A 26139-nucleotide genomic window follows, 5' to 3' on the forward strand; every position below is an offset into this window, starting at 1 on the left:
ATTTATTCATTTTACCACCAAAAAAACCTTAGCTTGCGTGTGTTATTTTGTGTTTTTTTCCTCCTAGCTGACAAGGGTTTACTGTAGCTCCCATTTAAGTAATAAATATGGGAAATATGATTTTTTTCAAATATAAAATTAATTGTTAAAAATGTCCAATAATTACTTAAACCATAAAATATTCATCTGAAATTATTTTACTAAACCTATTTATTTATTTGTGACTTTTCTTTTTTTCCCATTAAGGCCGAACATAAATAAATCAACTCAATATAATTCAGATTATATTTCACAATTTAATTAAATAACGGGAAAATTAATAAAGTTTTTGATACTTTTAAATTATTCTTTACTATTTTAATTGTTGACAGTTATTCATTTTACCACAAAAAACAAAAAAACATTAGCTTGCGTGTGTTATTTTGTGTTGTTTTCCTCCTAGCTGATGAGGGTTTACTGTAGCTCCATTTAAATAATAAATATGGGAAATAAGATTTTTTTCAAATAGAAAATTAATTGTTAAAAATGTCCAATAATTACTTAAACCATAAAATATTAATCTGAAATTATTTGACTTATCCTATTTATTAATTTGTGGCTTTTCTTTTTTCCCATTCCAACATAAATAAACCAACTCAATATAATTATTTCAGATTATATTTTACAATTTAATTAAATAACGGGAAAATTAATAAAGTTTTTGATACTTTCAAATTATTCTTTCCTATTTTAATTGTTGACATTTATTCATTTTACCACAAAAAAACAAACCTCAGCTTGTGTGTTATTTTGTGTTTTTTCCTCCTAGCTGACAAGGGTTTACTGTAGCTCCATTTAAATAATAAATGTGGGAAATGTGATTTTTTTTTCAAATATAAAATTAATTGTTAAAAATGTCCAATAATTACTTAAACCATAAAAAATAATCTGAAATTATTTTACTAAACCTCTTTATTTATTTGTGACTTTTCTTTTTTTCCCCATTAAGGCCGAACATAAATAAATCAAGTCAATATAATTCAGATTATATTTCACAATTTAATTAAATAACGGGAAAATTAATAAAGTTTTTGATACTTTTAAATTATTCTTTACTATTTTAATTGTTGACAGTTATTCATTTTACCACAAAAAACAAAAAAACATTAGCTTGCGTGTGTTATTTTGTGTTTTTTTCCTCCTAGCTGACGAGGGTTTACTGTAGCTCCATTTAAATAATAAATATGGGAAATAAGATTTTTTTCAAACATAAAATTAATTGTTAAAAATGTCCAATAATTACTTAAACCATAAAATATTAATCTGAAATTATTTGATTTATCCTATTTATTAATTTGTGGCTTTTCTTTTTTCCCATTCCAACATAAATAAACCAACTCAATATAATTATTTCAGATTATATTTTACAATTTAATTAAATAACGGGAAAATTAATAAAGTTTTTGATACTTTCAAATTATTCTTTACTATTTTAATTGTTGACATTTATTCATTTTACCACAAAAAAAAAACAAACCTTAGCTTGTGTGTTATTTTGTGTTTTTTCCTCCTAGCTGACGAGGGATTACTGTAGCTCCATTTAAATAATAAATATGGGAAATAAGATTTTTTTCAAACATAAAATTAATTGTTAAAAATGTCCAATAATTATGTAAACCATAAAATATTCATCTGAAATTATTTGACTTATCCTATTTATTAATTTGTGGCTTTTCTTTTTTCCCATTCCAACATAAATAAACCAACTCAATATAATTATTTCAGATTATATTTTACAATTTAATTAAATAACGGGAAAATTAATAAAGTTTTTGATACTTTCAAATTATTCTTTACTATTTTAATTGTTGACATTTATTCATTTTACCACAAAAAAAACAAACCTTAGCTTGTGTGTTTTTGTGTTTTTTTCCTCCTACCTGACGAGGGTTTACTGTAGCTCCCATTTAAATAATAAATATGTGAAATATGATTTTTTTCAAATATAAAATTAATTTTTAAAAATGTCCAATAATTACTTAAACCATAAAATATTCATCTGAAATTATTTTACTAAACCTATTTATTTATTTGTGACTTTTCTTTTTTTTCCCCCATTAAGGCCGAACATAAATAAATCAACTCAATATAATTCAGATTATATTTCACAATTTAATTAAATAATGGGAAAATTAATAAAGTTTTTGATACTTTTAAATTATTCTTTACTATTTTAACTGTTGACATTTATTCATTTTACCACAAAAAAACAAACCTCAGCTTGTGTGTTATTTTGTGTTTTTTCCTCCTAGCTGACAAGGGTTTACTGTAGCTCCATTTAAATAATAAATATGGGAAATGTGATTTTTTTTCAAATATAAAATTAATTGTTAAAAATGTCCAATAATTACTTAAACCATAAAAAATAATCTGAAATTATTTTACTAAACCTATTTATTTATTTGTGACTTTTCTTTTTTTCCCATTAAGGCCGAACATAAATAAATCAAGTCAATATAATTCAGATTATATTTCACAATTTAATTAAATAACGGGAAAATTAATAAAGTTTTTGATACTTTTAAATTATTCTTTACTATTTTAATTGTTGACAGTTATTCATTTTACCACAAAAAACAAAAAAACATTAGCTTGCGTGTGTTATTTTGTGTTGTTTTCCTCCCAGCTGACGAGGGTTTACTGTAGCTCCATTTAAATAATAAATATGGGAAATAAGATTTTTTTCAAATAGAAAATTAATTGTTAAAAATGTCCAATAATTACTTAAACCATAAAATATTAATCTGAAATTATTTGATTTATCCTATTTATTAATTTGTGGCTTTTCTTTTTTCCCTTTCCAACATAAATAAACCAACTCAATATAATTATTTCAGATTATATTTTACAATTTAATTAAATAACGGGAAAATTAATAAAGTTTTTGATACTTTCAAATTATTCTTTCCTATTTTAATTGTTGACATTTATTCATTTTACCACAAAAAAACAAACCTCAGCTTGTGTGTTATTTTGTGTTTTTTCCTCCTAGCTGACAAGGGTTTACTGTAGCTCCATTTAAATAATAAATATGGGAAATGTGATTTTTTTCAAATATAAAATTAATTGTTAAAAATGTCCAATAATTACTTAAACCATAAAAAATAATCTGAAATTATTTTACTAAACCTATTTATTTATTTGTGACTTTTCTTTTTTTCCCATTAAGGCCGAACATAAATAAATCAAGTCAATATAATTCAGATTATATTTCACAATTTAATTAAATTACGGGAAAATTAATAAAGTTTTTGATACTTTTAAATTATTCTTTACTATTTTAATTGTTGACAGTTATTCATTTTACCACAAAAAACAAAAAAACATTAGCTTGCGTGTGTTATTTTGTGTTTTTTTCCTCCTAGCTGACGAGGGTTTACTGTAGCTCCATTTAAATAATAAATATGGGAAATAAGATTTTTTTCAAACATAAAATTAATTGTTAAAAATGTCCAATAATTACTTAAACCATAAAATATTAATCTGAAATTATTTGACTTATCCTATTTATTAATTTGTGGCTTTTCTTTTTTCCCATTCCAACATAAATAAACCAACTCAATATAATTATTTCAGATTATATTTTACAATTTAATTAAATAACGGGAAAATTAATAAAGTTTTTGATACTTTTAAATTATTCTTTCCTATTTTAATTGTTGACATTTATTCATTTTACCACAAAAAAAACAAACCTTAGCTTGTGTGTTATTTTGTGTTTTTTCCTCCTAGCTGACGAGGGTTTACTGTAGCTCCATTTAAATAATAAATATGGGAAATGTGATTTTTTTCAAATATAAAATTGTTAAAAATGTCCAATAATTACTTAAACCATAAAAATTCATCTGAAATTATTTTACTAAACCTATTTATTTATTTGTGACTTTTCTTTTTTTCCCATTAAAGCTGAACATAAAAAATCAACTCAATATAATTATTTCAGATTATATTTCACAATTTAATTAAATAATGGGAAAATTAATAAAGTTTTTGATACTTTTAAATTATTCTTTACTATTTTAATTGTTGACATTTATTCATTTTACCACAAAAAAAAACCTTAGCTTGCGTGTGTTATTTTGTGTTTTTTCCTCCTAGCTGACGAAAGTTTACTGTAGCTCTCATTTAAATAATAAATATGGGAAATGTGATTTTTTTCAAATTTAAAATGAATTGTTAAAAATGTCCAATAATTACTTAAACCATAAAATATTCATCCAAAAGAATTGTACTAAACCTATTTATTTATTTGTGACTTTTATTTTTTGCCCATTAAGGCCAAACATAAATAAATCAATTTAATATAATTATTTCAGATTATATTTCACAATTAAATAACGGGAAAATTAATAAAGTTTTTTATACTTTCAAATTATTCTTCCCTATTTTAATTGTTGACATTTATTAATTTTACCACAAAAAAAAAAAAACCTTAGCTTGCGTGTGTTATTTTGTGTTTTTTCCTCCTAGCTGACGTTAACCTAACAAAAAACGTATAAAAAAGCGAAACTAATAATTGCTGGTTATTAAATGTAACATAGAAATAAAATACTACTTTTGTTGCCAACAAAGCGCAGTAGTGTTCCTCCAGTATGAGATGGGAGCGGTGGATTATGAACTTTGCGTGATTGGAATTGCTTCAAAAGGTTTGAAAAGTGCTGAGTGTGATCTTTAAAAAAAAAAGTATAAAAGTGAGTCTGCGTGGTAGAAAAAGAAAAAAAAGGTTTCCTACAGCCGCCATGTCACTGAAAGATGGCCAAAGTTCCCCATGCACCCCAAGCTCTGTGACGAGTGGTGTGTGTGAAGGCTCTGCGTGAAAGGCGTTACTTGCGTTTTCTCCCGCCGTGCGCCGCTGGAGTCAGTGTTTGAGCCACGGGTGTGCGGCGATGGACGCCTTGCTGCGGTCGCCGTAGTCGTACAGCAGCTCCTCGCCATCCTCGATGTCCCGCGACGCCACCAGGATGAGGTGCGGCACGCCCTGGATGTCGTGCACCTTGGTCTGGCAGTTCCCTTTTTTGCTGTGGTTGATCAGCCGGCCCAGACGCCCCGTCTCTTTGGTGGCGTCCACGCTGGCGACAGGAAGTGGTTTTAGTCACATGATGACAACAACAAAGTGGTTTTAGTCAATGCAATAACAACAACAAAGTGGTTTTAGTCGTCACATGACGACAACAACAAAGTGGTTTTAGTCGTCACATGACGACAACAACAAAGTGGTTTTAGTCGTCATATTACGACAACAACAAAGTGGATTTAGTCGTCACATTACGACAACAACAAAGTGGTTTTAGTTGTCACATGTGACGACAACAACAAAGTGGTTTTAGTCGTCACATCTGACGACAACAACAAAGTGGTTTAAGTCGTCACATTACGACAACAACAAAGTGGTTTTAGTTGTCACATGTGACGACAACAACAAAGTGGTTTTAGTCGTCACATGACGACAACAACAAAGTGGTTTTAGTCGTCACATCTGACGACAACAACAAAGTGGTTTAAGTCGTCACATGACGACAACAACAAAGTGGTTTTAGTTGTCACATGACGACAACAACAACGTGGTTTTAGTCAATGCAATAACAACAAAGTGGTTTTAATCGCAACGTGTCGACAACAACAAAGTGGTTTTAGTGGTCACATGACAACAACCACAAAGTGGTTTTAGTGGTCACATGACAACAACAACAAAGTGGTTTTAGCGATCACATGACAACAACAAAGTGGTTTTAGTCACATGAAGACAACTACAACGTGGTTTAGTTACAGCAATAACAACAACAAAGTGGTTTTAGTCACAGCAATAACAACAAAGTGGTTTTAGTCGTCACATGAAGACAACAACAAAGTGGTTTTAGTCGTCACATGAAGACAACAACAAAGTGGTTTTAGTCACAGCAATAACAACAACAAAGTGGTTTTAGTCGTCACATGACGACAACAACAAAGTGGTTTTAGTGGTCACATGACGACAACAACAAAGTGGTTTTAGTCACAGCAATAACAACAAAGTGGTTTTAGTGGTCACATGACGACAACAACAAAGTGGTTTTTGGTGGTCACATGACGACAACAACAAAGTGGTTTTAGTCACATGACGACAACAACAAATTGGTTTTAGTGGTCACATGACGACAACAACAAATTGGTTTAAGTGGTCCCATGATGACAACAACAAAGTGATTCTAGTGGTCACATTACGACAACAACAAAAGGGTTTCACTGGTCACATGACGACAACAACAAAGTGGTTTAAGTGGTCACATGACGACAACAACAAAGTGGTTTAAGTGGTCACATGACGACAACAACAAAGTGGTTTAAGTGGTCACATGACGACAACAACAAAGTGGTTTAAGTGGTTACAGGACGACAACAACAAAGTGTTTTTTGTGGTCACATGACGACAACAACAAAGGGGTTTTAGTGGTCACATGACGACAACAACAAAGTGGTTTAAGTGGTCACATGACGACAACAACAAAGGGGTTCTAGTGGTCACATGACGACAACAACAAATTGGTTTAAGTGGTCACATGACGACAACAACAAAGTGGTTTAAGTGGTCACATGACGACAACAACAAAGGGGTTCTAGTGGTCACATGACGACAACAACAAAGTGGTTTAAGTGGTCACATGACGACAACAACAAAGGGGTTCTAGTGGTCACATGACGACAACAACAAATTGGTTTAAGTGGTTACATGACGACAACAACAAAGTGGTTCTAGTGGTCACATGACGACAACAACAAAGTGGTTTTAGTGGTCACATGACGACAACAACAAAGTGGTTTTAGTGGTCACATGACGACAACAACAAAGGGGTTTTAGTGGTTACATGACGACAACAACAAAGTGGTTTTAGTGGTCACATGACGACAACAACAAAGTGGTTTTAGTGGTCACATGACGACAACAACAAAGGGGTTTTAGTGGTTACATGACGACAACAACAAAGTGGTTTTAGTGGTCACATGACGACAACAACAAAGTGGTTTAAGTGGTCACATGACGACAACAACAAAGTGGTTTTAGTGGTCACATGACGACAACAACAAAGGGGTTTTAGTGGTTACATGACGACAACAACAAAGTGGTTTAAGTGGTTACATGACGACAACAACAAAGTGGTTTAAGTGGTCACATGACGACAACAACAAAGGGGTTCTAGTGGTCACATGTCGACAACAACAAAGGGGTTCTAGTGGTCACATGTCGACAACAACAAAGGGGTTTTAGTGGTCACATGACGACAACAACAAAGTGGTTTTAGTGGTCACATGACGACAACAACAAAGTGGTTTAAGTGGTCACATGACGACAACAACAAAGTGGTTTAAGTGGTCACATGACGACAACAACAAAGTGGTTTAAGTGGTTACAGGACGACAACAACAAAGTGTTTTTTGTGGTCACATGACGACAACAACAAAGGGGTTTTAGTGGTTACAGGACGACAACAACAAAGTGTTTTTTGTGGTCACATGACGACAACAACAAAGGGGTTTTAGTGGTCACATGACGACAACAACAAAGGGGTTCTAGTGGTCACATGACGACAACAACAAAGGGGTTCTAGTGGTCACATGACGACAACAACAAATTGGTTTAAGTGGTTACATGACGACAACAACAAAGGGGTTCTAGTGGTCACATGACGACAACAACAAAGGGGTTCTAGTGGTCACATGACGACAACAACAAAGTGGTTTTAGTGGTCACATGACGACAACAACAAAGGGGTTTTAGTGGTTACATGACGACAACAACAAAGTGGTTTTAGTGGTCACATGACGACAACAACAAAGGGGTTTTAGTGGTTACATGACGACAACAACAAAGTGGTTTTAGTGGTCACATGACGACAACAACAAAGGGGTTTTAGTGGTTACATGACGACAACAACAAAGTGGTTTTAGTGGTCACATGACGACAACAACAAAGTGGTTTTAGTGGTCACATGACGACAACAACAAAGTGGTTTAAGTGGTTACAGGACGACAACAACAAAGTGTTTTTTGTGGTCACATGACGACAACAACAAAGGGGTTTTAGTGGTCACATGACGACAACAACAAAGGGGTTCTAGTGGTCACATGACGACAACAACAAAGGGGTTCTAGTGGTCACATGACGACAACAACAAATTGGTTTAAGTGGTTACATGACGACAACAACAAAGGGGTTCTAGTGGTCACATGACGACAACAACAAAGGGGTTCTAGTGGTCACATGACGACAACAACAAAGTGGTTTTAGTGGTCACATGACGACAACAACAAAGGGGTTTTAGTGGTTACATGACGACAACAACAAAGTGGTTTTAGTGGTCACATGACGACAACAACAAAGGGGTTTTAGTGGTTACATGACGACAACAACAAAGTGGTTTTAGTGGTCACATGACGACAACAACAAAGGGGTTTTAGTGGTTACATGACGACAACAACAAAGTGGTTTTAGTGGTCACATGACGACAACAACAAAGGGGTTTTAGTGGTTACATGACGACAACAACAAAGTGGTTTAAGTGGTTACATGACGACAACAACAAAGTGGTTTAAGTGGTCACATGACGACAACAACAAAGGGGTTCTAGTGGTCACATGTCGACAACAACAAAGGGGTTTTAGTGGTCACATGACGACAACAACAAAGTGGTTTTAGTGGTCACATGACGACAACAACAAAGTGGTTTAAGTGGTCACATGACGACAACAACAAAGTGGTTTAAGTGGTCACATGACGACAACAACAAAGTGGTTTAAGTGGTTACAGGACGACAACAACAAAGTGTTTTTTGTGGTCACATGACGACAACAACAAAGGGGTTTTAGTGGTCACATGACGACAACAACAAAGGGGTTCTAGTGGTCACATGACGACAACAACAAAGGGGTTCTAGTGGTCACATGACGACAACAACAAATTGGTTTAAGTGGTTACATGACGACAACAACAAAGGGGTTCTAGTGGTCACATGACGACAACAACAAAGGGGTTCTAGTGGTCACATGACGACAACAACAAAGTGGTTTTAGTGGTCACATGACGACAACAACAAAGGGGTTTTAGTGGTTACATGACGACAACAACAAAGTGGTTTTAGTGGTCACATGACGACAACAACAAAGGGGTTTTAGTGGTTACATGACGACAACAACAAAGTGGTTTTAGTGGTCACATGACGACAACAACAAAGGGGTTTTAGTGGTTACATGACGACAACAACAAAGTGGTTTTAGTGGTCACATGACGACAACAACAAAGGGGTTTTAGTGGTTACATGACGACAACAACAAAGTGGTTTAAGTGGTTACATGACGACAACAACAAAGTGGTTTAAGTGGTCACATGACGACAACAACAAAGGGGTTCTAGTGGTCACATGTCGACAACAACAAAGGGGTTTTAGTGGTCACATGACGACAACAACAAAGTGGTTTTAGTGGTCACATGACGACAACAACAAAGTGGTTTTAGTGGTCACATGACAACAACAACAAAGTGGTTTTAGTGGTCACATGACGACAACAACAAAGTGGTTTTAGTGGTCACATGACGACAACAACAAAGTGGTTTTAGTGGTCACATGACGACAACAACAAAGTGGTTTTAGTGGTCACATGACGACAACAACAAAGTGGTTTTAGTGGTTACATGACGACAACAACAAAGTGGTTTTAGTGGTCACATGACGACAACAACAAAGGGGTTTTAGTGGTTACATGACGACAACAACAAAGTGGTTTAAGTGGTTACATGACGACAACAACAAAGGGGTTCTAGTGGTCACATGACGACAACAACAAAGGGGTTCTAGTGGTCACATGTCGACAACAACAAAGGGGTTTTAGTGGTCACATGACGACAACAACAAAGTGGTTTTAGTGGTCACATGACGACAACAACAAAGTGGTTTTAGTGGTCACATGACAACAACAACAAAGTGGTTTTAGTGGTCACATGACGACAACAACAAAGTGGTTTTAGTGGTCACATGACGACAACAACAAAGTGGTTTTAGTGGTCACATGACGACAACAACAAAGGGGTTTTAGTGGTTACATGACGACAACAACAAAGTGGTTTTAGTGGTCACATGACGACAACAACAAAGTGGTTTTAGTGGTCACATGACGACAACAACAAAGTGGTTTAAGTGGTTACATGACGACAACAACAAAGTGGTTTTAGTGGTCACATGACGACAACAACAAAGTGGTTTAAGTGGTTACATGACGACAACAACAAAGGGGTTTTAGTGGTCCTATGACGATGACAACAACAAAGGGTGTTTACCAGTAGGTGATGCAGAGGTGCTGGAAGTAGTACATGTAACAGCCAGTTTCTGGGTTCTGGGCGTATTCCGCCTCACGCTTTTTGGCGTCCGTCATCTCCAGGAGGTCGCCATGGTACTCCACCACGTACTCGCCTTTACGGAAGCGGCGTGCGGCGAAAACGGCTCTGCCCTTTTCCTCCATGTACTGCATCTGGAACACAACCACGATCACATGATGATACTTTCCCTCCATGTACTGCATCTGGAACACAACCACGATCACATGATGATACTTTCCCTCCATGTACTGCATTTTCAACACAACCACAGTTACATGACGATACTTTCCCTCCATGTACTGCATCTTGAACACAACCACAGTTACATGATGATACTTTCCCTCTATGTACTGCATTTTCAACACAACCACAGTTACATGATGATACTTTCCCTCTATGTACTGCATCTTGAACACAACCACAGTTACATGATGATACTTTCCCTCTATGTACTGCATTTTCAACACAACCACAGTTACATGATGATACTTTCCCTCCATGTACTGCATCTTCAACACAACCACCGTTACATGATGATACTTTCCCTCTATGTACTGCATCTTCAACACAACCAGTCACATGATGATACTTTCCCTCCATGTACTGCATCTTCAACTCACCCACAGTTGCATGATGATACTTTCCCTCCATGTACTGCATCTTCAACACAACCACGCTTACATGATAATACTTTCCCTTCATGAACTGCATCTTCAACACAACCATGCTTACATGATGATACTTTCCCTCCATGTACTGCATCTTCAACACAACCACGATGACATTATGATACTTTCCCTCCATGTACTGCATCTTGAACACAACCACAGTTACATGATGATACTTTCCCTTCATGTACTGCATCTTCAACACAACCACAGTTACATGATGATACTTTCCCTCCATGTACTGCATCTTCAACACAACCATTCTTACATGATGATACTTTGCCTCCATGTACTGCATCTTCAACACAACCACGATGACATTATGATACTTTCCCTCCATGTACTGCATCTTGAACACAACCACAGTTACATGATGATACTTTCCCTTCATGTACTGCATCTTCAACACAACCACAGTTACATGATGATACTTTCCCTCCATGTACTGCATCTTCAACACAACCATTCTTACATGATGATACTTTGCCTCCATGTACTGCATCTTCAACACAACCACAGTTACATGATGATACTTTCCCTCCATGTACTGCATCTTCAACACAACCATTCTTACATGATGATACTTTGCCTCCATGTACTGCATCTTCAACACAACCACAGTTACATGATGATACTTTCCCTCCATGTACTGCATCTTGAACACAACCACAGTTACATGATGATACTTTCCCTTCATGTACTGCATCTTCAACACAACCACAGTTACATGATGATACTTTCCCTCCATGTACTGCATCTTCAACACAACCATTCTTACATGATGATACTTTGCCTCTATGTACTGCATCTTCAACACAACCACGATGACATTATGATACTTTCCCTCCATGTACTGCATCTTGAACACAACCACAGTTACATGATGATACTTTCCCTTCATGTACTGCATCTTCAACACAACCACAGTTACATGATGATACTTTCCCTCCATGTACTGCATCTTCAACACAACCATTCTTACATGATGATACTTTGCCTCCATGTACTGCATCTTCAACACAACCACAGTTACATGATGATACTTTCCCTCCATGTACTGCATCTTCAACACAACCATTCTTACATGATGATACTTTGCCTCCATGTACTGCATCTTCAACACAACCACAGTTACATGATGATACTTTCCCTCCATGTACTGCATCTTGAACACAACCACAGTTACATGACGATGCTTGTTGACCCCAAATACCGCTTTGTCTATTCAAAATAATCTTTGTAAAATAACAGAATTTCTGACGTTTTATGCTAGCTTTTTAGCCAACTTTATATGTTTACACTTAAAAATCAGGAATTTTGATACTTGGCGCCATCTTAGAAGCATGCTAACTTTTCCTATGCTATGCTAATTTTAGCATGCTGGCGTTTTATGCTAGCATTTTAGCTCATTTTGATCATTTAAGCTAAAATTCATGAGTTTTGAGACTTGTGTCCATCTTGCAAGCATGCTAACTGTTCCCATGATAACAAGCTAACGTTAGCATGCTGAAATTTTTTGCTAGCATTTTAGCTCATTTTGAACATTTGAACCTAAAATTCATGAGTTTTGAGACTTGTGTCCATCTTGCAAGCATGCTAACTGTTCCCATGATAACAAGCTAACGTTAGCATGCTGAAATTTTTTTGCTAGCATTTTAGCTCATTTTGAACATTTGAACCTAAAATTCATTAGTTTTGAGACTTGTGTCCATATTGCAAGCATGCTAACTGTTCCCATGATAACAAGCTAATGTTAGCATGCTGAAATTTTTTGCTAGCATTTTAGCTCATTTTGAACATTTGAACCTAAAATTCATGGGTTTTGAGACTTGTGTCCATCTTGCAAGCATGCTAACTGTTCCCATGATAACAAGCTAACATTTTATGCTAGCATTTTAGCTCATTTTGATCATTTGAACCTAAAATTCATAAGTTTTGAGACTTTAGTCCATCTTGCAAGCATGCTAACTGTTCCCATGATAACAAGCTAACGTTAGCATGCTGACATTTTTTGCTAGCATTTTAGCTCATTTTGAACATTTGAACCTAAAATTCATGGGTTTGGAGACTTGTGTCCATCTTGCAAGCATGCTAACTGTTCCCATGATAACAAGCTAACATTTTATGCTAGCATTTTAGCTCATTTTGATCATTTGAACCTAAAATTCATAAGTTTTGAGACTTTAGTCCATCTTGCAAGCATGCCAACTGTTCCCATGATAACAAGCTAACGCTAGCATGCTGAAATTTTTTGCTAGCATTTTAGCTCATTTTGATCATTTGAACCTAAAATTCATAAGTTTTGAGACTTGTGTCCATCTTGAAAGCATGCTAACTGTTCCCATGATAACAAGCTAACGTTAGCATGCTAGCATTTTAGCTCATTTTGATCATTTGAACCTAAAATTCATGGGTTTTGAGACTTGTGTCCATCTTACAAGCATGCTAACTGTTCCCATGATAACAAGCTAACATTAGCATGCTAGCATTTTAGCTCAGTTTGATCATTTGAACCTAAAATTCAAGGGTTTTGAGAGTTGTGTCCATCTTGCAAGCATGCTAACTGTTCCCATGATAACAAGCTAATGTTAGCATGCTGACATATTATGCTAGCATCTTAGCTCATTTTGATCATTTGGACCTGAAATTCAAGGGTTTGAAAGACTTGTGTCCATCTTGCAAATATGCTAGCTGTTCCCATGATAGCATGCTAACATTTTATGCTAGCATTTTAGCTCATTTTGATCATTTGAACCTAAAATTTATGGGTTTTGAGACTTGTGTCCATCTTGCAAGCATGCTAACTGTTCTCATGATAACAAGCTAACGTTAGCATGCCAGCATTTTAGCTAATTTTGATCATTTGAACCTAAAATTCATGGGTTTTGAGACTTGTGTCCATCTTGCAAGCATGCTAACTGTTCCCATGATAACAAGCTAACGTTAGCATGCTAGCATTTTAGCTCATTTTGATCATTTGAACCTAAAATTCAAGGGTTTTGAGAGTTGTGTCCATATTGCAAGCATGCTAACTGTTCCCATGATAACAAGCTAACGTTAGCATGCTAGCATTTTAGCTAATTTTGATCATTTGAACCTAAAATTCATGGGTTTTGAGACTTGTGTCCATATTGCAAGCATGCTAACTGTTCCCATGATAACAAGCTAACGTTAGCATGCCAGCATTTTACCTAATTTTGATCATTTGAACCTAAAATTCATGGGTTTTGAGACTTGTGTCCATCTTGCAGGCATGCTAACTGTTCTCATGATAACAAGCTAACGTTAGCATGCTAGCATTTTAGCTCATTTTGATCATTTGAACCTAAAATTCATGGGTTTTGAGACTTGTGTCCATCTTGCAAGCATGCTAACTGTTCCCATGATAACAAGCTAATGTTAGCATGCCAGCATTTTAGCTAATTTTGATCATTTGAACCTAAAATTCAAGGGTTTTGAGACTTGTGTCCATCTTGCAAGCATGCTAACTGTTCCCATGATAACAAGCTAACGTTAGCATGCCAGCATTTTAGCTAATTTTGATCATTTGAACCTAAAATTCATGGGTTTTGAGACTTGTGTCCATCTTGCAAGCATGCTAACTGTTCCAATGATAACAAGCTAATGTTAGCATGCTAGCATTTTAGCTCATTTTGATCATTTGAACCTAAAATTCAAGGGTTTTGAGAGTTGTGTCCATATTGCAAGCATGCTAACTGTTCCCATGATAACAAGCTAACTTTAGCATGCTGAAATTTTTTGCTAGCATTTTAGCTCATTTTGAACATTTGAACCTAAAATTCATGGGTTTTGAGACTTGTGTCCATCTTGCAAGCATGCTAACTGTTCTCATGATAACAAGCTAACATTTTATGCTCGCATTTTAGCTCATTTTGATTATTTGAACCTAAAATTCATGGGTTTTGAGACTTGTGTCCATCTTGCAAGCATGCAAACTGTTCCCATGATAACAAGCTAACGTTAGCATGCTAGCATGTTAGCTCATTTTGATCATTTGAACCTGAAATTCAAGGGTTTGAAAGACTTGTGTCCATCTTGCAAGTACGCTAGCTGTTCCCATGATAGCATGCTAGCGTTCTATGCTAGCTAGTTAGCTCCAATCAACCGGAGGTCCACAGCACAGACAGCAGGCATTTTGTCGGGCACGTTCACGGTGGCATTCCTGCCATCTTCCAGGTGCGTGTAACTTCCATACCTGCATTCCTTCCTCTATTCCGCTGGTGATGAGGTGATCTATTAGCTGCTTCTGTTCAAGCTGGAGACACAAAACAAAAATATTTAAAATGGGCGGAACTTTGCCTCCTTCTGAATCCGCGACAATACCTTCAGTTCCGTTTTACTTTGCCGTTTGCTCCGTCTTTTTGGAAAGAAGTCTGTAATTTTTTGGTTCCGGCAGTTTTTCCCTCCGCCGCTATGAAGGGGAAATGAGAACATTTGTTACCCGAACAACGTGGGCTGTTAAATAATGCCTGCGTACGTTTTAGGCGCGGCCTTCTTGGCTTTGAGAAGTCTGTCAGGGACTCCCCTGGCTTGGCGCGGGCAGCGGAGGCGGCTTGTCATAGCAGAGTGGCGCTGCAGAGGGGAAGTACATCCATCTGGCCAGCAGGGGGAGCACCGGCCCTCTACCTCGGAGTCCAAGCCATTTTCTCTCCAGCCTGGCAGGGGAAATACAAAGAGGAAGTTAAGACATACTTGCCAAACCTCCCGGATTTTCCGGGAGACTCCCGAAATTCAGCGCCTCTCCCGAAAACCTCCCGGGACAAATTTTCTCCCGAAAATCTCCCGAAATTCAGGCGGAGCTGGAGGCCACGCCCCCTCCAGCTCCATGCGGACCTGAGTCCGCTTTCCCACAATATAAAGAACGTCTACAGTAAAGCAGTCCGTCTGCCGTAAACAGCAATGTTGTGACACTCTTAAACAGGACAATACTGCCATCTAGTGCATTTGATGAAAGCACTTTTGTGCGTGCCACACAGCAATGCATCATCAGAGAGGGTGTTCAGCATGGTTAGAAAGATAGTGACAGAGAATAGAACAAGGATGGACAATTCAACCCTTAACTCAACAATGAGTAGATGAGTGTTATGTGTGTGTATATGTGTAAATAAATGAACACTGAAATTCAAATATTTCTTTTATGTATATATACATATATATATATATATATATATATATATATATATATATATATATATATATATATATATATATATATATATATATATATATAGCTAGAATTCACTGAAAGTCAATTATTTCTTATATATATATATATATATATATATATATATATATATATATATACGGTGGCAGAGGGGTTAGTGCATCTGCCTCACAATACGAAGGTCCTGAGTAGTCTTGGGTTCAATCCCGGGCTCGGGATCTTTCTGTGTGGAGTTTGCATGTCCTCCCCGTGACTGCGTGGGTTCCCTCCGGGTACTCCGGCTTCCTCCCACCTCCAAAGACATGCACCTGGGGATAAGTTGATTGGCAACACTAAATTGGCCCTAGTGTGTGGATGTGAGTGAATGTTGTCTGTCTATCTGTGTTGGCCCTGCGATGAGGTGGCGACTTGTCCAGGGTGTACCCTGCCTTCCGCCCGATTGTAGCTGAGATAGGCTCCAGCGCCCCCCGCGACCCCGAAGGGAATAAGCGGTAGAAAATGGATGGATGGATGGATGGATATATATACATACATACATACATACATACATACATACATATATATATATATATATATATATATAGAATTCACTGAAAGTCAATTATTTCTTATATATATATATATATATATAGCTAGAATTCACTGAAAGTCAATTATTTCTTATATATATATATATATATATATATATATATATATAGCTAGAATTCACTGAAAGTCAATTATTTCTTATATATATATATATATATATATATATATATATAAGAAATAATTGACTTTCAGTGAATTCTAGCTATATATATATATATATATATATATATATATATATATATATATATATATATATATATATATATAGCTAGAATTCACTGAAAGTCAATTATTTCTTATATATATATATATATATATATAGCTAGAATTCACTGAAAGTCAATTATTTCTTATATATATATATATATAGCTAGAATTCACTGAAAGTCAATTATTTCTTATATATATATATATATATATATATATATATATATATATATATATATATATCGGTATATATATATATATATAGCTAGAATTCACTGAAAGTCAATTATTTCTTATATATATATATACATATATATATATATATATATATATATATATATATATATATATATCCATCCATCCATCCATTTTCTACCGCTTATTCCCTTCGGGGTCGCAGGAATATATATATATATATATATATATATATATATATATATATATATATATATATATATATATATATATATATATATATGAAATACTTGACTTGGTGAATTCTAGCTGTAAATATACTCCTCCCCTCTTAACCCCGCCCCCAACCACGCCCCCCGCACCCACCCCCCACCTCCCGAAATTGGAGGTCTCAAGGTTGGCAAGTATGAGTTAAGAAGATAGCATAGCTTGGTCATTTTGAACAATCTTGTGTGTATTCAACTACATAGAATAGAATAGAATAGAAAGTACTTTATTGATCCCTGGGGGAAATTCAGCACCACAGTTCGCTCACAATAGAGTAAACAACCTCAAAGTGCTACAGTGTATTGAAAAAAAATTATAATAATAACAATATATATAATATATGAATAATATAAATATATTATACATATATTCTACAGTTAAGTGCAGTCAAGAAGGAACATATGCATTGTACATGTGAATAGAGTGAGGTTCCCCCGGGCTGGTGAAGTTAGCATGTTGACAACTTTGGCACCTTGTGAGCGTTTGTTTTCAACAGCTGGACAACAAACTGCTCTTATATGTTGACAAGCTCGGGGTTTCCCGCAGCGCTTTGTTGTTAAGGCGGCCCGCCTTAACAACAAAGAGCCACCGCCTAAACTAAAGTCTCAACAAGCTGCTCCGCTTAGTTCTGCCTCTGTCAGTACGTCTCTGCGGCACCCAGCATTGTCCCGCCCACACGATCATCTGATTGGTTACACGCTGAGCGGTAACAGCCAATCAGCAGTGGGTATTCAGAGCACATGGAGTCAGTGCTCACGACAGAGAGGAGAGACGGTACAGGTAAGCATAAGGCAGCGGACTCTCTCCAAATTATTAACTACTAGTAACATCACTATGAGCCCGTTGACGTTCGAGAAACATAAGCGGCAGCTCAGCTCGCTCGCAGTCCTTGCGGTGAAGGCTAATTAGCTTCTAGCGTAACATTAGCTCACTGTGCGGTGTGTGTGCGCCCCACATTAAACGGACAGCAAAGCCCTGTCTGTCTGAGAGAAAGACAAGCATTATTGACCTACAGTTAACAACTAAGTTATTTCACTTTACCTTTTTCTGTGTTGAAGCCGCAAAAAAGGACATTATGTTAAATGAAGAGTTTCCTTCTCTGATAGTTGATATAATAATGTAACTGCATCATTAAGCCTACATGAACTCCATGGTGTTCAGGGATGAATAGTCTCTCCTATTACTATTGTACTCTTTTTTCAGCTATAGTTACATTAATCATTAGTAGTGATGGGTCCGGCAACACCGATGCATCGGCGCATGCGTCGAGCTCATAGAGCAAAACCCTGTGTCGGTGCGCGTACCGCTTTTAGAAAGTCACGTGACCGATCATGAGCTGTTTTGGTCACGTGACCGAAACGCGGAATGTGTTGCACTGACGCCTCCTCTGTGCCCTGTGAGCGGGTCTTTTCTACAGCCGGAGAAATAATAACTAAGAAGAGAAATCGTCTAAAATGTAATACGTCGGAAAAACTTTTTTTTTTTTTTTAATAAAAATGTGTAAAAAAATACAATTAAAAACATTCCCAGTCCACAATCATCCACAACACGTTCTCTTAGATTTCCATGTTATGATACATGTTCACATTATTTATTGACTGTATCTAAAAAAGATAACCATATATTTTTATTTCAATGAAGATATGAAATTATCCTAAATGAAATACAATGACTTGGTTTATATTATTGTATATACTAGGGCAGGGGTCACCAACGCGGTGCCCGCGGTCACCAGGTAGCCCGTAAGGACCAGATCAGTCGCCCGATGGCCTGTTCTAAAAATAGCTCAAAGAGCAGCACTTACCAGTGAGCTGCCTCTATTTTTTAAATTCTATTTATTTACTAGCAAGCTGGTCTCGCTTTGCTCGACATTTTTAATTCTAAAAGAGACAAAACTCAAATAGAATTTGAAAATCCAAGAAAATATTTTAAAGACTTGGTCTTCACTTGGAATAAGCGGTGGAAAATGGATGGATGGATGGGTCTTCACTTGTTTAAATAAATTCATTTATTTTTGACTTTGCTTCTTATTACTTTTAGAAATACAATATTAGAGAAAAAATACAACCTTAAAAATGATTTTAGGATTTTTAAACAAACATACTTTTTTACCTTTTAAATTTCTTCCTCTTCTTTCCTGACAATTTAAATCAATGTTCAAGTATTTTTATTTTTTTATTTTTTATTGTAAAGAATAATAAATATTTTAGCTTCTGGTTTTTTGACGAAGAATATTTGTGGAATATTTCTTCAAACTTACTATGATTAAAAATCAAAAAAAATATTCTGGCAAATCTAGAAAATCTGTAGAAACAAATTTAAATCTTATTTCAAAGTATTTTGAATTTCTTTTACAATTTTTGTTCTGGAAAATCTAGATGAAATACTGATTTGTCTTTGTTAGAAATATAGCTTGGTCCAATTTGTTAAATATTCTAACAAAGTGCAGATTGGATTTTAACCAATTTAAAACATGTCATCAAAATTCTAAAATGTATCTTAATAAGGAAAAATTACTAATGATGTTCCATAAATTATTTTTTTTATTTTTTCAAAAAAATTCATATAAGCTAGTTTTTCTTTTCTTTTTGTCGGTTGAATTTTGAATTTTAAAGAGTCGAAATTGAAGATAAACTGTTTCAAAATTTGATTTTACATTTTTTCGTGTTTTCTCCTCTTTTAAACCGTTCAATTAAGTGTTTTTTTCATCATTTATTCTCTACAAAAAAACCTTCCGTAAAAGGAAAGAAAAATGTACGACGGAATGACAGACAGAAATACCCAATTTTTTTTATATATATAAATGTATTTATTTAGCTATTCTTGTTTAAATCACACTTACGTGTAACTTACAAATGACAATATATTTATTTATTTAAGTGTGTATCAAACTGGTAGCCCTTCGCATTAATCAGTACCCAAGAAGTAGTTTTTGGTTTCAAAAAGGTTGGTGACCCCTGTACTAGGGCATCAAATCAGTGTCAGTTGAGTCGGTCCATAGGTTGCCTGTAGGGATTTTTAATGTCCAGCAGATGTCAGTATTTAGTGACACAGTATCGACACAGTATCAATACAGTTTTGCAATGTGTCGAAACGCTTCATGACGCCTCATCAACCCATCACTAATCATTAGTAATGTAGCAGCCTAGTTTTGAATGGCAGGGTACCTGCTATCACATGTTGAGAAAAATATAACATTTGGAGAGTGACCACCTTAACTCACACATTTTCTGGGGGAAACACTGAAGCTCATATTTTATAGACATAGCTAAATGTGAATGGAGTGAGGTTCCATGGCTTGGTGAAGTTAGCATGTAACTTTGGCACCTTGTGAGCGTTTGTTTTCAACAGCTGGACACCAAACTGCGTTTGTTTTGGTCACATTTTGACGTCTTTAATTCATCGGACTGGACATGTCGCTCAGAGCCTTTTTAGTCAATGTTCTGTATTGTCAGGCATCCAGGCGCAAAATATAAAACAAACCGTTACCGTCATTCTGCCTCTGGATGTCGTTCCTCCGGCAGCGCGGCGGAGAACATTCCCCCTCCTCCGGCACGGCGGTGACGGTGTTGCCATGGTGAACCGCGGGTGTCGACACCGTGCAGCTTGGAATGGTGAGGAGGTTGGTGCTGCATACGACTTCCTGTGCGGGACAGAGACACAACCAAGAGTATGAATCACATCCACACAGCAGACATTTTTTTTTATTGTTTTGGAGATTTTTTCCCCATTTTTTTATGCATTCTAAATCATAAATAAAAGCTAGCAAAAGTCAGCTAACAGTTGAGCCAATGGGAATTGCTCTATTCGGTCTATAAAACGCTCCTAAAATCCTCCATCAACGTTTCATATACACGCTGTAAGTATTTATGTAATGTAGCAACATTCATAATAACATTTAATATTTACGTATTTTGGTCATTTTCATTGTTGTGTATAAATTTCCCAGACGCGTCACAATGTTTGCTATTTCCTTCAAAAACAAAAACACTCCTAATCATGGCAGACTTCATGAGAGACAACAAAGACTACTTTGGAACAAATGATCCAGAAACTTACAAAAGCCAAAAATCAGTGAAGTTGTCACGTTGTGTAAATGGTAAATAAAAACGGAACACAATGATTTGCAAATTCTTTTCAACTTATATTCAATTGAATAGGCTGCAAAGACAAGATATTTCATGTTCGAACTGGTAATAGTTGTTATTTTTTGCAAATATTAGCTCATTTGGAATTTGATGCCTGCAACATGTTTCAAAAAAGCTGGCACAAGTGGCAAAAAAGACTGAGAAAGTTGAGGAATGCTCATCAAACACTTATTTGGAACATCCCACAGGTGAACAGGCTAATTGGGAACAGGTGGGTGCCATGATTGGGTATAAAAGCAGATTCCATGAAATGCTCAGTCACTCACAATCAAGGACGGGGGCGAGGGTCACCACTTTGTCAACAAATACCTGAGCAAATTGTTTAAGAACAACATTTCCCAAGGAGCTATTGCAAGGAATTTAAGGATTTCACCATCTAAAAAGATTCAGAGAATCTGGAGAAATCACTGTATGTAAGCGGCAAGGCCAAAAACCAACATTGAATGCCCGTGACCTTCGATCCCTCAGGCGGTACTGCACCAAAAACCGGCATCAGTGTGTGAAGGATATCACCACATGGGCTCAGGAACACTTCAGAAAACCACTGTCAGTAACTACAGTTGGTCGCTACATCCGTAAGTGCAAGTTAAAACTCTACTATGCAAAGCCAAAGCCATTTATCAACAACACCCAGACTGTTCTAGGTGCAAAGTGTAAAAGCCAGCATGTGTGATGGTATGGGGGTGTATTAGTGCCCAAGGCATGGGTAACTTACACATCTGTGAAGGCACCATTAATCCTGAAAGGTACATACAGGTTTTGGATCAACATATGTTGCCATCCATGGTTTTGGGGTTTGTATATTTGTGATCCTGAATATAAGTTTGTGTGCTAAACAGATCCAGTGTTAGTGAAACACGAAGCATCAAGTAGCAGGTTGCTAAGTGCTAAACAAGATATACAAACTATGAACATAATAAAACAATCACTTACAGTTCAATGTCTACTCTCACTGAGATGCCGACTGATGGGATGTTTATATCTTCCCATTTAGACGAAGAGTTATTCATAATCCGAAGGGTTAAAAAAAAAAAAAGTCTTATTGTGTCTTTCTCGCCATCTTTAGGTCTGAATTGGATGTAAAAGTTGACAAACTTCTCAGTTTGTCCACAACCTTCTACTATTCAGGTGAGAGGCATGAATTATAATCTAGAATTAACTGTCACCAGCTCAGAGGCGATGCAGCAGCTCAGTGTGTAAATACTGTAGCTGCACAGGCCAGTTAGCTCTCCGTTAACACGGTGCCGCTAAAAACAATTTGTCTGCATTAGCGCTTTTTATGACAATATCGCTTATACTTGGTTAATAATCAGGGGTGGCGTGTCTGTGTTTACTAACAAGACATCATGGCGGAGCTGAAGCCGAGTTTCTTAACATGGTGATATTCTCACTACTCTTCTTTTGTCGAGCACAAAGAAAACAACATTTTAGTTCAATGTAAGATCCTATCTACTGCCCAAAACATCAATTCAAATCTGCTGAAACAGCTACAAAAGCAACACGCTTTGACGGAGCTAGTAAAGAGAGACACACTTCACCTCCACCTCCCCCTAAGGATTTTAACGGAGGGACTGCTCGCCACGACAACATTGATAGAGCCATTGCAGCGTATGTGCTAGAAGACATGCAGGCTATTTCTACAGCGGAGTCACCCGCTTTCAGGCAGCTAATTAGCATGATAGCGGGCGTCAAACGGCAAATGGCACGAAAACATTTTCCAAGTTCCTGGACAGAGTGGACAGTGAGTACATAAACATGGAAAGCAAGCTAAAGAAGACACTCCAAACTCTGCCTCTGCTCATCATTCAGTACTGAAGGTACACACACTGTCAATTCTCTTTTATACTCTTTCATTCTAGACTTCTAGAGTGGTTGATTATCACATCACTCTAAATGTATAGACTATAAAGTTCACAAACATAAAGAGTGATCCTAGTGGGCCAGGCCATCCATCTATCCATCCATTTTCTACTGCTTATTCCCTTTGGGGCCGCGGGGGGCGCTGGAGCCTATCTCAGCTACAATCGGGCGGAAGGCGGGGTACACCCTGGACAAGTCGCCACCTCATCGCAGGGCCAACACAGATAGACAGACAACATTCACACTCACATTCACACACTAGGGCCAATTTAGTGTTGCCAATCAACCTATCCCCAGGTGCATGTCTTTGGAGGTGGGAGGAAGCCGGAGTACCCGGAGGGAACCCACGCAGTCACGGGGAGAACATGCAAACTCCACACAATCTTTCCTTATTTCTAAACTAAAGCTTGGGAAATGTTTATAGTGTTCTGGGCTTCAGTACAGTGTTGATCTCCTGAAGACATGATTTTATTTCACAATTCCTTGAGAGAAAAAAACACCTTGTTAGGCTTTGTGTATGTCATGTGTGCTGTATATAGTGACATGACATAAAATCATGTCATGTGTGCCTTCCTTGGGTGAAGCCAGGTTTACAGCTTTGTTGTTATTATGCGGTTTGTTACTTATGTATGTTATGTTGCAGCTATTTAAAATAGTTTTGTCAATTTGTTCTGGCCCAAAATAAATTAGCCCTTTGAAACATATATTTGTCTTTGTGTGTTGTATGTACCGTATTTTCCGCACTATAAGGCGCACCTAAAAACCACAAATTTTCTCAAAAGCTGACAGTGCGGCTTATAACCCGGTGCGCTTTAAATATGGATAAATATTAAGATTCATTTTCATAAAATTTCGGTCTCGCAACTTCGGTAAACAGCCGCCATCTTTTTTCCCGGTAGAACAGGAAGCGCTTCTTCTTCTACGCAAGCAACCGCCAAGGTAAGCACCCGCCCCCATAGAACAGGAAGCGCTTCTTCTTCTACTGTAAGCAACCACCCGCCCGCGTAGAAGAAGAAAAAGCGCGCGGATATTATCATTTCCTTTGTGTGTTTACATCTGTAAAGACCACAAAATGGCTCCTACAAAGCGACAGGGATCCGGTTCATGAAAAGACGCAATCTCTCCATCTGCACACGGATTACTATTTCACAGCAACTGATATTCCTGTGAACCGCACTGTGGATACAACGGGAGCACGTACGGTGAATATTCGCACCACAGGGAATGAGAAGTCATCCTTCACTGTGGTTCTAGCTTGCCATGCTAATGGCCAGAAACTTCCACCCATGGTGATATTCAAAAGGAAGACCTTGCCAAAAGAGACCTTTCCAGCCGGCGTCATCATAAAAGCTAACTCGAAGGGATGGATGAAGAAAAGATGAGCGAGTGGTTAAGGTAAGTTTAAGTTTACGCGAAGAGGCCGGGTGGCTTTTTTCACGCAGCTTCGTCCATGTTGATATACGACTCCATGCGCGCCCACATCACGCTGGTTTTAATATATTATTAAAGTTTGACTGACCTATTTGACTGTTTTTTTGACATTCCTTTAGCGCAGTTAGATGCGGCTTACAACACGGGGCGGCTTATAGGTGGACAAAGTTTTGAAATATGCCGTTCATTGAAGGCGCGGCTTATAACCCAGGGCGCCTTATGGTGCGGAAAATACGGTAGACCACATTGCTTAGCAGAGTTCAGTGATGCAAATGCATGTCAAGTTGATCAACATATTGTATTATTGTCCAGTGCAATAACAGTACTGAAATGAATGCTAAAAGGGCATTAATGGGAGCCTTAAAAAAAAAAATTGTAACTAGTTACTTTTCAGGCTTCCCGGTAAGGTCTATTCAGGTGTACTGGAGAGGAGGCTACGCCGGATAGTCGAACCTCGGATTCAGGAGGAACAGTGTGGTTTTCGTCCTGGTCATGGAAATGTGGACCAGCTCTATACTCTGGGCAGGGTCCTTGAGGGTGCATGGGAGTTTGCCCAACCAGTCTACATGTGCTTTGTGGACTTGGAGAAGGCATTTGTCCCTCGGGAAGTCCTGTGGGGAGTGCTCAGAGAGTATGGGGTATCGGACTGTCTGATTGTGACGGTCCGCTCCCTGTATGATCAGTGTCAGAGCTTGGTCCGCATTGCCGGCAGTAAGTCGGACACGTTTCCAGTGAGGGTTGGACTCCGCCAAGGCTGCCCTTTGTCACCGATTCTGTTCATAACTTTTATGGACAGAGTTTCTAGGCGCAGTCAAGGCGTTGAGGGGATCCGGTTTGGTGGCTGCAGGATTAGGTTTCTGCTTTTTGCAGATGATGTGGTCCTGATGGCTTCATCTGGCCAGGATCTTCAGCTCTCACTGGATCGGTTCGCAGCCGAGTGTGAAGCGACTGGGATGAGAATCAGCACCTCCAAGTCCGAGTCCATGGTTCTCGCCCGGGAAAGGGTGGAGTGCCATCTCCGGGTTGGGGAGGAGACCCTGCCCCAAGTGGAGGAGTTCAAGTACCTCGGAGTCTTGTTCACGAGTGAGGGAAAAGTGGATGGTGAGATCGACAGGCAGATCGGTGCGGCGTCTTCAGTAATGCGGACGCTGTATCGATCCGTTGTGGTGAAGAAGGAGCTGAGCCGGAAGGCAAAGCTCTCAATTT

The 26139-nt window shown here is 37.2% G+C and overlaps 1 protein-coding gene across 3 annotated transcripts in view; it reads right to left on the bottom strand.

Moving 5' to 3' along the window:
- The window catches only part of kmt5aa (lysine methyltransferase 5Aa), a 29052-nt gene that overhangs the window by 1503 nt on the left and 1410 nt on the right, over nucleotides 1-26139 (bottom strand). Inside the window, exons 2-8 of one of the 3 annotated variants that reach the window (XR_009815843.2) lie at nucleotides 20984-21137; nucleotides 15551-15728; nucleotides 15397-15484; nucleotides 15269-15328; nucleotides 10346-10536; nucleotides 2430-5108; nucleotides 1-2058 (exon numbers count right to left, since the gene is read on the bottom strand). The exon at nucleotides 1-2058 is cut by the window's left edge and continues 1503 nt beyond it. Coding sequence is in view for 1 of the 3 variants with exons in the window: in XM_061966315.2 (XP_061822299.1) it covers nucleotides 4898-5108; nucleotides 10346-10536; nucleotides 15269-15328; nucleotides 15397-15484; nucleotides 15551-15728; nucleotides 20984-21137 (882 nt within the window). In the remaining 2 variants the exon portion in view is untranslated. Of the gene's footprint in view, nucleotides 5109-10345; nucleotides 10537-15268; nucleotides 15329-15396; nucleotides 15485-15550; nucleotides 15729-20983; nucleotides 21138-26139 lie in introns of all 3 variants that reach the window. The other 2 variants (XR_009815842.2, XM_061966315.2) reach the window with 2 other exon arrangements.

The sequence above is a fragment of the Nerophis lumbriciformis genome, linkage group LG11 (assembly GCF_033978685.3).
Source record: "Nerophis lumbriciformis linkage group LG11, RoL_Nlum_v2.1, whole genome shotgun sequence".
Taxonomy (NCBI): domain Eukaryota; kingdom Metazoa; phylum Chordata; class Actinopteri; order Syngnathiformes; family Syngnathidae; genus Nerophis; species Nerophis lumbriciformis.